Source organism: Octopus sinensis, linkage group LG5, assembly GCF_006345805.1.
Source record: "Octopus sinensis linkage group LG5, ASM634580v1, whole genome shotgun sequence".
NCBI classification, from domain to species: domain Eukaryota; kingdom Metazoa; phylum Mollusca; class Cephalopoda; order Octopoda; family Octopodidae; genus Octopus; species Octopus sinensis.
Window position 1 is genome coordinate 29494779 of NC_043001.1, and position 18024 is coordinate 29512802.

The 18024-nt window shown below is 34.2% G+C and overlaps 1 protein-coding gene across 1 annotated transcript in view; it reads right to left on the reverse strand.

The window, feature by feature from the left end:
* LOC115211772 overlaps nucleotides 1-18024 on the reverse strand; it is a 412137-nt gene that overhangs the window by 62193 nt on the left and 331920 nt on the right. The window contains exons 118-126 of the mRNA XM_036503112.1: nucleotides 16845-17030; nucleotides 13635-13760; nucleotides 11882-12064; nucleotides 10046-10159; nucleotides 8154-8336; nucleotides 5945-6073; nucleotides 5305-5487; nucleotides 4117-4242; nucleotides 2482-2667 (exon numbers count right to left, since the gene is read on the reverse strand). Coding sequence (XP_036359005.1) covers nucleotides 2482-2667; nucleotides 4117-4242; nucleotides 5305-5487; nucleotides 5945-6073; nucleotides 8154-8336; nucleotides 10046-10159; nucleotides 11882-12064; nucleotides 13635-13760; nucleotides 16845-17030 — 1416 coding nt within the window. The remainder of the gene's footprint in view (nucleotides 1-2481; nucleotides 2668-4116; nucleotides 4243-5304; nucleotides 5488-5944; nucleotides 6074-8153; nucleotides 8337-10045; nucleotides 10160-11881; nucleotides 12065-13634; nucleotides 13761-16844; nucleotides 17031-18024) is intronic.

The window sequence follows — 18024 nt, forward strand, 5'->3', positions numbered from 1 at the left end:
AACTCTGAACACTATCAGCCACAACAAATGCAGCTACAAAAGAAGATATATACAAATGCAGATACTGTGAAATTTATGTATTTTATGTAATTGCTGGAAAGAGCCTAATACTAATGGGAACAAGTCACATATTGTGAGAACTGACACAGAGTGTTCTGAATATAAAAATGAATTAAATTTGAACATAGGTGCAAGAATGGATGTCATTAAATGACTCATTTTGCAACTACATGGTGTCGGGTTCAATCCCGTTGCTCAGTACCTTGGGTTGACTTATGCCTTGTGAGTGAATATAATAAGTATAAACTGTGTGGAAGCCCATCGTATATATATATATATATATATATATATGTAAGTATGTATGTCTGTATGTATATATATGTGTGGATATATATATATATATATATATATATATATATATATATATATATATATATATATATATATATATATATATATATATATATATATATATATATTGTGTGTGTGTGTATAAGTCTTTGTCCCCTACCACCAATAACAGTTTAGCAAAAGAGACCAATAGAATAATACCAAACTTAAAAAATAAATACTAGAGGTAATTTGTTCAACTAAAAACCTTTCAAACATGGTCTGCAGTCAAAAGATTGAACCAAGTAAAAGATGAAGATGGCTTTATTTTTATTAAAAAAAAAAAACTATATTAATGATAAAAAAATATAGATGTGGACAAAAAGATGTGATTATTTCAGATGTTATTTATCAGAATATCTATAACACTTTTGCATTAGTTAACAAAAAAGTTCACAGACCACCACTGAGCTAATGCAGGAAGCATCTACATAGACTTTCAACCTACTCGAAATGGCAGCTAAGTCTTCCTTAAAAAACATACATCACCATCTTAAAAATAGATGGTTCTAAATTTTCAATAGATAGGAAAAAGATGGAGTGGTCAAAGCAAAAATATCTTATAATCCTATGTCTGTCCAGTTAAAGTTGTTCTGAGACTAAACAACAAAAGCATAGCATTCATCATGAGCCAACATAGAGATTTCTATACCAATGATTTTCAGATAATTACCAGCCTCACCAACTACTTCTGTATTTGTCATTGGCATCAGCTGTCTATTTGTCTGTCATAGGCCAACATTGACTGTTCTGTTCAGAAACCATATCTGAAAGGCTCACATGTTGGCTACAAGGCCTGCTCTTGATCTGTAGCAGCAATGATGTCTGCTGCATGTAAAGTTGTTTGGCACAACAGAGAAATGTGGCCTCTCATGTGCTCTTTCATATTCTCTCTGTTGTTTCTCTTCAACGACTGGTGCCATTCATCACATTGCAAGACCTCCTCCCTGGTATCTGGGGAGATGCTAGAGTTCTTCATTTGTCTCTTCGGTATATCCCTATATTGCAACTTCTGGCAACCACAACTCCTCTTGCCCTGATACAGTTTAGCATAGAAAACTTCCTTTGGAAGCCTGCTGTCCTACATCCTGCAAACATGTCCCACCCAGCACAGCTGCAATGATGTAAGGAGAGCTTCCACACCAATGCATCAGCATGGCACAGGGCCTCTACAGTTGTAATGCAATCTCACCAGCTGATATGCAAGAAGGAGTGCAGATGATGAAGTTGGACTTGCATTAGGGTCTTGATATGCCAGTGATAGAGGGTCATGTGTTCTGTAGGACAGAGGAGGCAAGGGAGCACTGTGGCACTGTACACCTTTATATTCGTGTTTGTGGGGAACGTCATGGCAGCTCCACAGATGCTTCTCAAGAGAGCCAAAAGCCTTTGTGACAGACTGTATTTACCTCTCAACTTTGAGGTCAGAAGTGTTAGTACAAGTCACCACACTAAAATCCCTTCTATTATTGAGAAATTGAAATGGAAGCTGCATTCATATAATTCTTCCTTCTTTGTCATTGTGTTGGACAAATCTAAAAATTTGTTAATTATAAAAATTTCTACCTCTTCTCAATCCTTCAGTGTACCTCCTCTCAGCTCCACCTCATGAAAAATACTGTTCTTACATCATCACTCAGTCTGCAAGAAACAACAGCTAAATCCCCAACATATCACATTGTCTTAAAGAGGAAACAGTGTTGTTTTAGATACACTATTTTCCAAATGAGAAGAAATGATCCCCACTGGAATGTCTTTGATCAGGGTTCACTTGGATCTAAGGAACACATTCATAAAACTATATTTTATCCATAAACCAGAAACAAATATTGGGAAAATGACTCTTGTGAGAGCACTGGAATTACTTGACAGGACATTTGATTATATTCTTGCCATCTTTAACCATTTCATTATCACATTTTTGTTGAAATACATTGCATTTGTTTCAATTTATTTTGAAGATGATAAAGAATTTAACAAAATAACATGGTCATTTTTATGCTGTTTATGCATAAATTAACATGAAATTTTTATGGTAGTTTTTAATCTAGACCACTTTATAATAATAATAATATGAATGGAAATACTTACTCCAGTTTCCCCAACTGCTTTAACAATGAAGAAGTTGTACCCAACATTTCTGTTTTCAGACACGGAAACAGTCATGGCTGCTGAAGGGGTAAATGTCGGACCTGCTGTACTTCGATTCACAGTTACCAAACAAGTTTTCTTGGTTTGAACTTCAGGTGAAAGTGTATTAAATGCAAATATTTGAATCTGAAGAAAAGAAATATCCACAAAAAAGTCAAAAAACATTAATGCTTTTATACCTGAAATATAAAGATTAACAAGTTATTTAATATAAATTAGTGTTAGAATATGATGCCAAACATATATATCATCTTATATATATATATATATATATATAATACATATATACATGTGTGTGTGTGTGTGTGTATATATATATATATATATATATATAGGTGCAGGCATACTGAATGGTTCAGAAGTTTTCTTCCCAACCACAAGTTTTGGGGTTCAGTCCCACTGCACAGCACTTTGGGAAAGTGTCTTCTACTAACTCCTTTCTGGAGTAATTGTCACTGAGAAGACGAAATAATTTTGAAACATTGTGTCTGGTGACCCACTACCACTTGGAATGAAGCCCTGTATTTTTCACACAAAAATCACCTTGAGAAGATTCTCTGAGACAAGTTATTGCTACTAGTACTGCTTCATGTTTTTATACACACTATAAATGTGTATACACACAGGTATTTTAAACTAAGGCTGCTCCAAGTGTACATATTTAATTCATGGACAGTGATTTATTAAAGACAAGTGTCTGAATTGATATGAACCCATAATGTGAGTAAATGACAAATGCTGGATGAAGTACTAGCAACTGAGTGTATACGTCACATGGTATATATAAATAAATAAATATATATATATATATATATATATATATAATATATATATACATGTATATATATATATATATATATATATATACATATATATACATGTATACATATATATGTATGCATATATATGTATGTGTATATATATATACATATACATCATATACATACATATATATATTACTCCTTACTCTTATTCTCTTTACTCTTTTACTTGTTTCAGTCATTTGACTGCGGCCATGCTGGAGCACCGCCTTTAATCGAGCAACTCGATCCTAGGACTTATTCTTTTTGTAAGCCCAGTACTCATTCTATCGGTCTCTTTTGCTAAGTAACAGGGTCATAAACACACCAGCATCAGTTGTCAAGCAATGCTAGGGGGAACAAACACACACAAGCATATATATATATATATATACATATATACGACGGGCTTCTTTTCAGTTTCCGTCAACCAAATCCACTCACAAAGCTTCGGTTGGCCCGAGGCTATAGTAGAAGACACTTGCCCAAGGTGCCACGCAGTGGGACTGAACCCGGCACCATGTAGTTGGTAAACAAGCTACTTACCACACAGCCACTCCTGCGCCTATATATATAAGGTTACACTACTCATATATGATCAGTAGAATAAAAGATACATAGAATAACATCACATTACTACAAAACCATTAAGATTGTAAGTGCAGGAGCAAAAAAGATATTAAAATGATAATTATTTTTAACTTTGCTCCTTATTGCAGTCATATCATTTTTGGCAAAAGAAAATTTTAAAACATTACATATATATCAAACTTACAGTGTATGATGTTCGGCTGATGGTGTCATTTGTGAAAGAGTGAATAAGGCGGACCTTTCCATCGCTGTCTATTGAGAAAAATTCCCTTGCAGGGTAGATGCCATTGATAGTGTACTGCATATTTCCCTGGGAAGAAGCAAGATTTTTAAAAATCAATTAGTACAGAAATAAAATATCAGTCCAAATTTAAATTTGCAGGAAATTAATAAAATGTTTATTATAGAGACAACAACAATAATGAATTATATATAATTTCTTTAAAGTAGTTGTATACTGTCAACTTAATGTGACAGTCCCAAGAAGGGAATCATACTACTGCTATTTAGCCCTAGGAAGCAGCAATGCTTCTTGTCGGCCTTGACACATTTCCTGTGTCTTTATGTTTACAAGGGGGAGATAAGCACCTCCACCCAGCTGTTAATGGAGCATAAACTGATCTGTTGTCTTCTGTAAATTTATATATTAAATGGAATTTTAACTGTTTATTGGGGTTGTATTTAATCAATGTGAGATCCACTATGTAATCACTCAACTTCTTAGAAATAGCAGCCAAATTCTTACATCCTATCAGCATAAAAAACAAACAAACAAAAATAAGGAAGTAAAAATGGATAATATAATCTGAGAATAACTATGTATGAAAAGATGGAATGATCACAATTGGAATATCATGGATCTTAGATCCGCTTTATTCGGCTGATTTGATGCTAAACTATTACATTAACAACTACTATTTTAATGACTGATTTTTTCCTTCCCCTGATGCGGATTAAAGTGGATGAACAACTTGGGATTTGAAATGAAAATAATGAGGCAGAAAGCTAAATCCAAGGTGGCGAGCTGGCAGAAACGTTAGCATGCCAAGCGAAATGCTTAGCGGTATTTCATTTGCCATTATGTTCTCAGTTCAAATTCTGCCAAGGTCGACTTTGCCTTTCATCCTTTCGGGGTCGATAAATTAAGTACCAGTTACACACTGGGGTCAATGTAATGGAATTAATACCTTTGTCTGTCCTTGTTTGTCCCCTCCATGTTTAGCCCCTCATGGGCAATAAAGAAATAAGAAAGCTAAATCCAAGAAAGTAATTAGCCCAGTGCTCTACCAGTTTCATGAACTTAAATATGTTGAAGAGTGTATTAACACAATATTTGCAGGGTTATTGGAAATAAATAGAAGATGATACTTACCAGGCCAGAAGAGCTGGTGGCAGTCACTTGAAACAGACTTCCAAGTGATCTGTTTGCTGGCACTTGAATATTACAATCAAAGGTTTGAAATACAGGTGGTTGTGTTTGCTGAACAATAATGTTTACTCCAGCTGAAGCAGTTCGTGGAGTGAAAAAATTGCTGTCGGATGCATAGACAAGAAACTAAAGAAAAGAAAATTTCATTTATTAATATAATTAAAAAAAAGAAAGAATTCAATTACTTTCCCTTAACCCTTTAGCATTTAAACTTGCCATATTAGGTGCAGATATTGTAAATTTTTTATGCTGAAAGTAGTCAGATCTTAACTCTTACACCTTACTCTACAATATCATTCTGAAAATAAGAAATCAAATCATTGAAATTTCGAAGCTTGGAGATAATGCATGATTAATTTGAAACAATGGGAATAAATAAGCATTACGTTTAACAGTATAATCTGAATGCTAAAGGATTAAATATTCAAACATAAATTACAAGACATAGTCAACAATCTCAAGCAACTATGAATTGGTAGCAGCTACTACACTCTTGACCTAGTGGAACATTGAAGATGTGACAGCAGCCGAGAGAGAGAGAGAGCTTAACCAGTTGCAAAATATATTTATAAAAGAAACTTACTCTTAATGTATTTGTTGCCTGAGATTTCAGAGATTCTCTCAAGTATATCATTCCATTATTTGGGAGAACATAAACGTATTTAGCATCATCAGATCCTAGGTTGTTTCCCAGATAATAAGTCAATACGTCCTATAAAACAAGAAAATAAAAGTATTGTAATTATGTATTCTCAAAATCTTCAAGTTATCTTGACAATTTAAAATCTACATTGAACATAGCATTTTTCTGTTTCTCTCCTAACTTCTCTTTCTTACTCATTCACTCTCAATCACCTAAACACTGTAGAGGTTAGCGAGACTCATCTTACATACACACATGCATGCACATATGTTATAGGTGTGTGTTTAAAAAGGTTTACATTGCAGCTATGTGATTTCAAGCTCAATTCCACAGTGAAGCATTTAAGACTAATATTTCGACTAGAACTTTGGGCTGGCTAAATCCTTGTGAATGAATTTAGTTGGCAGAAACTGCAAAAATAAAAAGCATGTTATGTAGATGTGTGTATGTATATGCATATGTGTTCATGTATATGTTAGCATGTGTTGTGCCTTCTTGTCTTAATATCACACACAAATTGTAAGCAAGCATCACCGTTATGCAAATGATGTAGTTTGTTAGCAATCTCTCATGGAAAATGGCAGATCTTGGAGAAAATATTACTTTGCTTGGAAACAAGTGAGTGTTAGCACCAGGAAGAGCATCCAACTACAGAAGATCTGTCTGATTGAATCCTATCTGATCCTTGAAAACATGGAAATGTATACATTAAACTATGACAGTGATGATAAAATATTATTTGTAGCATGCATAGCGTAGTAATATATACCATGCTTTCTTAAATTGTTTTAGGTGCTTAAGTAGTCATAAGCAGATATGGACACTCGGTGCTGCTACTCTCGACACAGCAGAACATCCAGAATGCAACTGGAGGGAGAGGGTCACACCAGCACTAGGATGATACTTATTCTCAGCTGAGTAAGACTGGAACTACATCAAATAAAATGCCTTACTCCAGAAGACATTATATGCTTGATCTAAGAATTGAACCCACGACAGAACACATTAAGTTGTGAGCCGAACACCTTAATTCCAAACCTACATGCTTTCACTATCTCTTTCTCTCTCACACACATGCACACATGCACGTACATACACACGCGCGCGCGCACACACACACACACACATACCCGTATATATTTAGAAAAGTGAAAAAGCAAAGAATTCATAGACGTTTCATAACTTCATTCTAAATTCTGCAGCTATATCAAAAGCAAAGTCATAACATTGTCAGCATTATATATTTACTTAAATAATATATAGAAAAATATTTTATTAATTAATTAAAATTTAATGGATAAAATGTGTCTTTAGGAGGTAAAATTGATACATGAAAATCAAAACACCACTTCTGTGTTGAATATTTTAAAAATAGCAACATTCATTTGAGCTTCATAGTTCAGTTTTATTCCCTATGAAATGGTTTATCCATCACATTTAAATTATTTATGTACTTCTTATGTACTAATTCAGTAATTATATGAATGATGGTGTCTTATCCTTACCACTGAAACTGATGATGAGTTTAGAATGAAATCATGAGACAACTTTGAAATCTTTGCATTTTTTCTGTATTCGAAAAATGTGCTGCAAATACAAATTTTAGCCAGTTTATATATACATAAATATATACATATACATGCATATATATATACATATATAAACTGGCATTCCATCAGTTATGAGGAAGAGGGTTCCAGTTAATCTGGTCAATGGAACAGCCTGCTCATGAATTTAAAGCACAAGTGGCTGAGCACTCCACAGACATGTATACCCTTAATGTAGTTCCCAGGGAAATTCAGCGTGACACAGAGTGTGACAAGACTGGCCCTTTGAACTACAGGTACATGTTTTTGCCAGCTGAGTGAACCGAGGCAATGGGAAGTAAAACGTCTTGCTCAAGGACATAACGTGCCACCAGGAATCAAACTGATGACCATACAATCGTGAGCTGATTACTCTAATCACAAAGCTACACATCTTCACACACACACACACACACACACACACGTGTATATATGCATATGTTAGTGTGTATTTATAAATGCATAATGGGTGCATAGATGTGTAAATCAGTTTTTCATTGTAAATGTGCAATTTTCATATCAATATTGAGTTTTATGCCAGAGAATATAAAATTTATGCTTACCCCATCATTGTCAATGGCTGTTGTATTAACTACCATTGAACCCACAGGGCTGTGGCTTAATATGGTAACAGTATAACTATTAGCCAAGAAATAAGGTCCATTAGGATTCTTCTGTATAGTAATGTAAACAGTTGTTTCGCCTACTATTGAAGGTTCTTGGCTGTCATAAGCTTCTACATTTATCTAGAAGAGAAAATTGATAAAAAGAATCAAAATATAACATAAATATGAATTGGAAAGCGATGTATTGGATCATCTCAAAAACAATGCAGATTTTTTATACTTCTTTCATTTTTCCAAATTAAGATAATCAAAGTTCTTTTTTAATCTAAAATATACTCCCCTTCATTTTCTACAATGCTCTACCATCTATTTAGACTTGCAAGGCCCCTCTTTCAAAATTCACTTGTCTGTGACAAAAAATACTCCTCCAGTACTGTTCTGACCTCATCTACAGAATTCATATTTATTACGTGCAGATGATTTTGAAGACTGCAGAATAAATGATAATCAGATGGGGTAATGTCCAGCAAATATGATGGGTGGGGCACTACTTCCCATTCAAACTACTCCAGCCTTTGGAATGTCACCTTCACTGTATGTGGCTGATCATTATCCTGATGGAAGAAGACCTTTCATCTTGAAACCAAAGATGGACATTTTCTGATGACACGCAGGTGTCTATGAACGGTTGAATGACCAAACACAAGCTTCTCTGCTAGTTCTTCAACAGTTATGATGAGATTTTGTTCCACCAGGGTTTGCAGGATGTCCTCGTCAAGCTCTACAGATCTTCCAGGATGAGGCTCATCTTCTAGGTTGTAGTTTCTGGCTCAGAATTTCTGGAACCACCATTGACACAGGTTACACTTATTGTCTGATCCCCATATATTGCATTAATATTCCTCACACTTTTCATTGTGTTGTTGCTTTATTGAACTCATAAAGCAAAATATGCTGAATATACTCCTTTGGCACTTCCATTATAGCTTTGAAAAAATAACTTTTAAAATCAAACTGCACTCTTCAAAACTTGCACTAAGAATAAGTACTCGGTAAAATTACTATCTGCTTTTATAGAAGTTGATGCAGGTAGTTTATCCCGTTTCCTCCATCTTTTAGTTCACGCAATTGAAAAAAAATACTTCATTGAGTAACCTGCTACTCTTATAAAGTTGGTGTCAGGACACCCATCAGGACTAAAAACAAAACCCATTGAAGAGTGAATGACCTACTTGCAAGCTAATGACCACTCACTTGGGGAAGGCAATGGCAAACCACTCCAATATCTTTGCTAAAAATTAAACATTTTGAGAATCATAACAAAGTAACTCTATGACTTCTTCCTTTGGGAGAACTTGTACTTTATCAAGAAGACCTTTGTAGTGTCATAAACATGCTGCAAAAATATATGATACAATGATGATGATTACTGAATGTGCCTTCAAGTAAAGCAATGAACTTCAAAGTATACCCACTCCTTACAATATTTTTTGCAGTTTATTGATTATTTCAGGAAGATTTAAGTTCTTTTGGAACAATAAAATACATCATTCATGACAGAATATCAGAATATCAGTTTTTTTTACTTTTTCTTGTCAGTAAACTTGTTCTTTATCAATTCAGTTATAGATAATTCTCAGAATTGTGCTACATAAGGATATATTAAAGTGTTCATGGTGCTTTGTTACTAAATTATTGAATGTGTATTATGTGTTAAAATAGAGAAAGGCTATTTTGGAAACAAGATAATAGTCAGTAAAGAAGAAAAGCAATACAAAAAATTTAGATAAAAATTTTCTCTGCTATTATACTTTTCAAGGATGATGATGATGATGAGGGTCTAACTTTATAGTGAAAACGATTCTACAAAAATTAAAAATTATACACACTGTTACAGATTTTGGAGCAATTTTGAGATCGGAAGCCACTTTGATTGCACCTGTATTTTCATCAATGATGAAGAAGTTGGCAGTTGATGAAGTTATCTTGTATTTTAATGTTTGCTGAAATACAAAGTAAAAATATTTTAAAGTAAGAATTAAAAAAATACAAGTTTAAATGGAATCCTATACCCTTTCACTCAAGTGATTATCAGTTTTTGGTTCTTTGACCAACATTTTTAGACCAAATTCATAAAGATTTTAGATATATTGTAATTTAAGCATTTTATAGCAAATTGATCCCCAATTATATGCCAAATGCCATTAATAATATATTCAGAATAACCAATAAACGTTGTCTCAACTCTTTGTACAATAATACTTTTAAGTTTTGCTTTTATTTCTTTCTAGGTAAACTGACATCTGACTATTCAAAGAACACTGACTATTCAAAAGTAACTAGAAGTGACTTCTCTTGAAAATGGACAAAATTTGGTCTCATAATTTTATCATGTACCTTCAGAAAAAGGGTTTTGCCCCCAAGGACATACATGCTGATATGGTTGCTACATTAGGGGATGATACTCCAGTTTTATCAACAATGCAAAATTGGGCGGCCGAATTTAGTAGGAAAAGGAAGAACCTTGAAGATGATCCTAAGTCTGGATGTCCTGTAACTGCCACCACTAAGGAAAACATTGTCCTTGTTTACCACATGGTGATGGATGAAAGGAGATTGACTATAACTCAGCTAATGCCATTAGCATATCTCCTGAGAAGATTGAGAATGTTCTACACAATGAACTTGGCATGATGAAAGTTTCTACTGATACCTGATCAAAAGTGCATTAGGCTAATCACATCACAGGAAAATATGATATTGTGTGGAGCAAATCCAGCTGGTTTTCTTGAATGTTTTCTTGAACCCAGGGTGAGTGTTGGCTTCATCACTTTGAGCCAGAGGTAAAGAAACAATCCATGAGGAGGAAACACCTCCAAAGAAGGCCAAGGTTGTTTCACCTGCAGGGAAGGTGATGGCCTCAATTCTCGGAGTGGTTGGCGTTAGGAAGGGCATCCAGCTGTAGAAACACTGCCAGATCTGACTGGCCTGGTGCAGCCTTCGGGCTTGCCAGACCCCAGTTGAACCGTCCAACCCATGCTAGCATGGAAAGCGGACGTTAAACGATGATGATGATGATGATGAAAAGAGATAACATTTATTGACTATCTTCAAAAGGGTTACACCATCAATAGGGAATACTATGCCAACATGTTGAGACAGTTATGAAAAGTTATTAAGACCAAATGCCAAGGAAAACTTATGAAAGAGATCTTGTTTCCTCAGGATAATGGTCCAGCACACAAGTTCTTTTGGTAGCTTTGAACTGGTTGATCCCACTCTCTATTCTCCTGATTAGGCCCCATATGATTATCATTTGTTCCCCAACATGAAAAAAAACACTTGAGTGAGAACTGGTATTTCAGGAATGATGATGTCATATTTGCTGTTGATGACGTTTTTTGACGAAGAGGATGAAAGCTTCTTCACCAAACATTGGGTATTCATAAGTCCTCAAATTGACTATAGTTTATCTAACATTAAGTGGTCAAGGGAGAACTTTCCCTTCCACAAGCTGGTTGCTTAATCTCTCTCACTCAGTTTCTGAGGATGGGCAGTTAGACAGCCAGACAGACAGGCAGACATACATACAGACAGACAGACAGGCAGGCAGGCAGGCAGGCAGACAGACAGACAGACAGACAGACAGACAGACAGACAGACAGACAGTTAGATAGATAGATATAGATAGATTTGATTCAGATATATACAAAAACGAGTCTTACTTGTAAATCTTGATCACTGGCAGTAACAGAAAGAACAGTTGCTTGTGGTGATAAAGTATCATTGATAACAGCGTAATATGCAGATGTGGTGAACTGGGGAGGTGTACTTTTTCGTACAGAGATATAGATTCTCATTGGTGTACATTTTTCAGGGATTCCATTATCACAAGCTTTAGCATCCAACTACAAAAAATATAAAAATACAGAATATTTTATTATATACTTATTTTTAGTTCATTACTTCTCTCTCTGTCTTACTCCCTCACTCCTATATATATATATATATATATTATATATATATATATTATATATATATATATATACTTATTTAAAGCAGCAAAAGCATATTATTCTACCACTGGTATTTGAGTACTCCTTTTTTCCACCTTGTTTCACATTTATGTGTTTACTCCGGTATATATATATATATATATATATATATATATATATATATATATATATATATATAGATTATTTTATTTATTAGGGAATAAAAGATTCTGATGTCACAGGGATTCAAATAAAATGAATTATTCCTGATAAGGAAATATATGTTATTTAGAGATAGAAATCCCCATGCAATTAATCAAATCCTAATGTACATCACGCCATATCATAAAATTTTATTTGAATACTTACTAATCAGTTCTAAATTTCTCTTCTACACATGTTTCATGAGGTGCGTTTAACGTTCCCTAGACACTCAGTTTTTTTACAGAAACATGTCTTAACTGCAACCCCAATCGTCAGGACTCTTGATAACTTTATTATAATTCAATTACAATTTCTATATTTTAATATTTTAACAGTTACGAATGTAATTAACAGACAATGTAGATATTTTCGTCGAACCTTTCGACGTTAAGCTGAACTTAACACGTAGTATGACCATGTTATACAATGGTAGATTGAACATACATATTTTTTACGATATTTTTACATTTGTTTTACAATATTTTTCATGTCATTTTTACGTTAATATACTCTCTAATTTTTACTTTGTAAAATATGATTATTATATTTTATCATTTGTAAATTTTTCTCCGTAGATTTCGTTATATATCTTTTTATATTTTTTTTGCATTTTGTCATTCATTCGCATTTGTTTACGTCCACCCTTAACTATAGTGAGGATGCATGTATGTATGTATGTATATCATCAGTGAATCATAAATCAGAAAGTGAAGCACAATCTAAGTATTAGAGCAGTTGAGTAATTAGATAAAGATAGTTATAACTGGTCTACAGTCTATAACCTCTAATAACCAACGTCATTTGGGTTTGAAGAGACGACATAAACCTAAGCACCTTATGGATGTGAAACCCTGGGTAACCCCATAGACTGACTATAACTATCTTTATCTAATATGTGTGTGTATGTGTGTGTGTGTTAGCAGTTCACCTTTGTCTAGGGTAGACTACTGCTGACTATTAAAAGAATTGTGCTTGTGCTTTTGACAGTGGCTATTTAAGTAAGCTCTTTTGGTAAACCCTACAAACAGAATCTATGTTTGTGTACATCATTGTGTAGAAGTAGATTCCAATGCATAACACTGTATCTTTATAAGCCTCAGCTAGATTTGTAAAATATGCTGCATCTAGTCAAATTTTTGTCTTTGTACGTGCGTGTGTGTGTATGCGTGTGTGCATATGCACGTACACATACATTTGTGGAATTTGAATTTGAAAATCTAGAAATTATTATAGGAAAATTAAACTTTTAATTGTTAAAGTAAAAGTAACATATACTTACATTAAATACATTGAAAGAGCTATTTTTCAAGGATCTCAGCAGATAAAGTATACCTGTGTCTTCTTCTAAAAAGAAATAGTTTGTGCTTCCGGTATTCTGCGACACCAAAGTGTAGGTTAACTTGTCCTAATAGTAGAATAAAAAAATGATTATTTAAATATGAAACTTGTAAAAGACAACAGAAGAGATTATATAAATTAATAGAGGATAACATTTTGCTAATAATAAATTATTCAAATGTTGCACAGAATATAATTAACAAAAAAATATTTAAAAGGAAAAGAGGCACCCTCATTCTAAACATGAAATACTAAAAGGAGCTATGGTGTAAGATTTAAATGATGTATTCTTTGTTTTTTCTCTGCATGTTCCTCAATCTTTTTGTTTTTGATGACAAAGAGTCATTGCAATTTGTGAGACTCTGAGCTAAAGAAGACTAATCCAAGCTGAGAAAAACGAAGTGAAATGATTATTGTCCTGGGTAAAGCATTGAACTGTGTCTGGTGATGAGGTTAGAGTTCAAGAGTTTGGAGCATATACGAGGGACTGCTGAAAAATTTCAGGCTTTGAGTAAAAGAAAATACAGACAGATCAATTACTTATGATTTTATTCAACATATTCCCCTCTCAGATTCACACACTTATTGCAGTGGTCCTTCAGTATTTTCAAGCCCTGTGAAAAAACTTGGAAGGTTGGGTCTCCAGTCAGGCCTTTTGTGATATCCTTAAAGCCAGGAACTTTTCAGCACCCCCTCATATAGTTATTCCTCAGTCACCCCTGCACCAGGTCTGTTCTGGCCTGGAATGATAGTACTTGTCAAAGTCCCCATCAAGGGCCTAATAACAAGAATATGCTACAGTGAAGGCATACAGGATTTGAAGGTTTGACACTTGTGACATGTTGTCACAAGTGTCCTGGCTTATGGATATGCCCTTATGGCAAGTGAACCAGTCCCTCTGTCTCAGAGTTAATGGAATCTGCCCCAAGGATTTGCAAGGTAAACTATAAATGAGCCAGGAGATAGCAATTGGAGCCTCTTAAGAAAAATAATTAATCTTCACATTTTGGCATGGAGGTCGATGACTGTTGGCACCCATATGCAGAGAGAGAGAATGATTATGTGGTGCATTGAGAGGTTTGTTGATTTGGCAAAGACATATATTTATATTTTGCTTAAGAGAATTAACTCTAGTCTTTGACTAAATTGAGTTAACTCTAGTCTTTGGTACCATAGATTTAGTAGCAAATATTAGAGTTAATTCTATTTAGCTATTGATTCTATTTAATTCAGCTAAATAGACTTAGCTCTAGTCTTTTGTAACAATTATGTTTAGCAAAATAGAATTGCTTTTGATATATTTTAAATGATATTTTTTACTATAAATATCAGTTAACTGACTTCCAATTTAAATTCAAATAGCTCACACTCTGGTCACTCGACTTGCTAGAAGTAGTAGTCAATTATCCTTTAAATTATACCCCACCACCAAGAAAAGGGATCCATTGAATAATGTACTTCTAGATGCATAATTCCCAAGGGAATGCTGGAATGTTTATGGTTAGAATACCATTCATTACAGGTCTGCTCACCTAGGGCTGACCTGTGTCTAAACAACAATCACCTGCAAATCTTGACACAATAATAAGATTGTGTGTATTATGGAATAATTATGGAACAAAAAAGGTGTTTAAATAAATATATGTCTTTGCCAAATCAATGACTTGCAGATAATTGTAGGACTTAAAAATTCAAACAGGGATAATTATTTATTGTAAGGAAAAAAAATAACCACAAAGTATAGAAGGGTCTGGACTACAAATTCATATGTTGTAAGTCCATGTTGGTTGTAATCATTTCATAGTTTCTGAGTAAAATGCTTAATTCTGCATTGTCTCTTCAGTTCACGAAGATGTCAGGCAGAAGGGCAAGTTCCTTTAAAAACATTTTTTATGGCTTAGTTACAAGAAGAAGAGCATAATGACTGGATAGAAGGAAGTTATCCAAAGACCTATGACCTTACCAGATGCTGGCAACAGAATGAACTCTGCTAAAGGCACATGAGGGACAGATGGGGTGTTAAACCAAAGAATTAAGCCTACTGCCAGTTGGGAATGGGATAGAGTGGCATGCTACCCAGAAGGAGATTTGTCTTTTAGCTGCTTAATACCATGGAACTGAGTAAAGTATCAACATGCACTCAGAAATTCTGGATTTGAGAAAATATTTTCTTTGACTGGTTCTTTAAAAAGTAAAAAAAAAAAAATCAGTGTTTCTAGTTTACAGAAGCAAAACAAATTCTGTAAACAGGGCCACTAATGGTGAAGTTCTTGTAATCATTGGTGGCTCACCTTACCAAGGTGTCAGATGATGCCTTTAAGGGAGCTTGGCTGTACCAATGGCTTAGCCTCGCCATCACCTGTGGTAATGTCACAAGTGTATTGGTTTGTTTCAGCAGGATCCATTGAACCTTGTGGTGTACAACCAATTGAAGCACTTGGTGTTGATTTAATGCTTTTTCTTTCTTTTTTGTTTTTCTTACTCTTTTCTTTTTTTATCATTCTTTGTTCTTCTTTTTCCATTTTTTCTCCTGATTTTGAATTTGTATTTTTGATGTGATTTTGTATTATATATGTATCATATACATACATGTTATATTCCAATAAAAGATACTCTATATTAGATTTAAGAGTAATGAAACTGATCAATATTTGGCTATATGTTATATTCATATACTAGCAATTAGAGTGTTTACAGTGATTTAATATGAGGCTTCTATAATATTTGATCTGATGTCATAAAGCCAAATCAAAGAAATAAGAAATAAATGATTTTTTTGGTGAATAAGCAGGGTATGAATTAAAAGCTATTTTCTCTTTGTTTATATTACATATTCTTCAAATGTATTCAATATAAATTATCAAGTTTAAATTTTCAAGTTTAAACCTAATTTATAGAAACAAAAAGCCAGAAGGCTGCACCAGGCCCATTCTGATCTGGCAGTGTTTCTACAGCTAGAAGGGAATCCAGCTGTAGAAACACCGCTAGATCAGACTGGGCCTGGTAAAGCCTTCTGGCTTCCCAGACCCCAGTTGAACCATTCAACCCATACTAGCATGGAAAGCGGACGTTAAAGGATGATGATGATGATGATGAAAAAGCATCACTTAAGGTAGAACAAACATTAAAGAAACATCTGGAAGCTACTAACCTGTTGATCCTTGTCATCAGCAGTCAGTTGTAAGACAGATGAACCGATTTGATGGTTTTCACTAATAGATTTATTATACAATCTACTGTCCCAGATTGGAGCATTAGGGTTTCGGATTACATTAATCACTAACTGAGACGTTGTTGAAACTTTTGTGTTATTTTCTTGATATGCAACCACATCCAACTAAAAATAGAAGAAATAAAAGGATACGTATATAAAATACAAAAAAAAAATCTTTTTTATGGCTTAATATTAGAAAGCTAGTCTTTTATAGGGCCTTTAAGATTGGTGGAGGAAAAAGGGGAAGAAACAACAATCCTCAAATTAGAAAATAGGTCCAAATTCTTGCAACACAGCAAACTCTGCAAAAGCACCCAAGAATCATATGGTTGGTAAACTGACCATATCAGGCTCAAATACTCTACCTGTTTTAAGTTTAAATCAGCCAGACATGGCTTCTCAGTCTTCCCTACGATGCCATTTTAAAAATAAGCAATTATATCATTGAAATCTCAAAGCTATGAGATAATGCATGATTAATTCAAAACGATGTTAATGAATATACATTGCATAAAACAGAGTAATATGAGTGCTCAAGGGCCAAGTAAGATTAGAAAGTGCTGAGATGATTAGTCTTTGTTCTTGAAGGAGAAATACTCTCTCTTTTTCTTTTACTCTTTTACTTGTTTCAGTCATTTGACTGCGGCTATGCTGGAGCACCGCCTTTAGTCGAGCAACTCGACCCCGGGACTTATTCTTTTTTGTAAGCCCAGTACTTATTCTATTGGTCTCTTTTTGCCGAACCGCTAAGTGATGGGGACGTAAACACACCAGCATCAGTTGTCAAGCAATGCTAGGAGAACAAACACAGACACACAAACACACATACATACATATATATATATATATATATATATATTATATATATATATATATATATATATATATATATATATATATATACATATATACGACAGGCTTCTTTCAGTTTCCGTCTACCAAATCCACTCACAAGGCATTGGTCGGCCTGGGGCTATAGCAGAAGACACTTGCCCAAGATGCCACACAGTGGGACTGAACCCAGAACCATGTGGTTAGTTAGCAAGCTACTTACCACACAGCCACTCCTGTGCCTGATTGTTTTTCTTTTGTTATATTAATAATTCCTTTTAATATA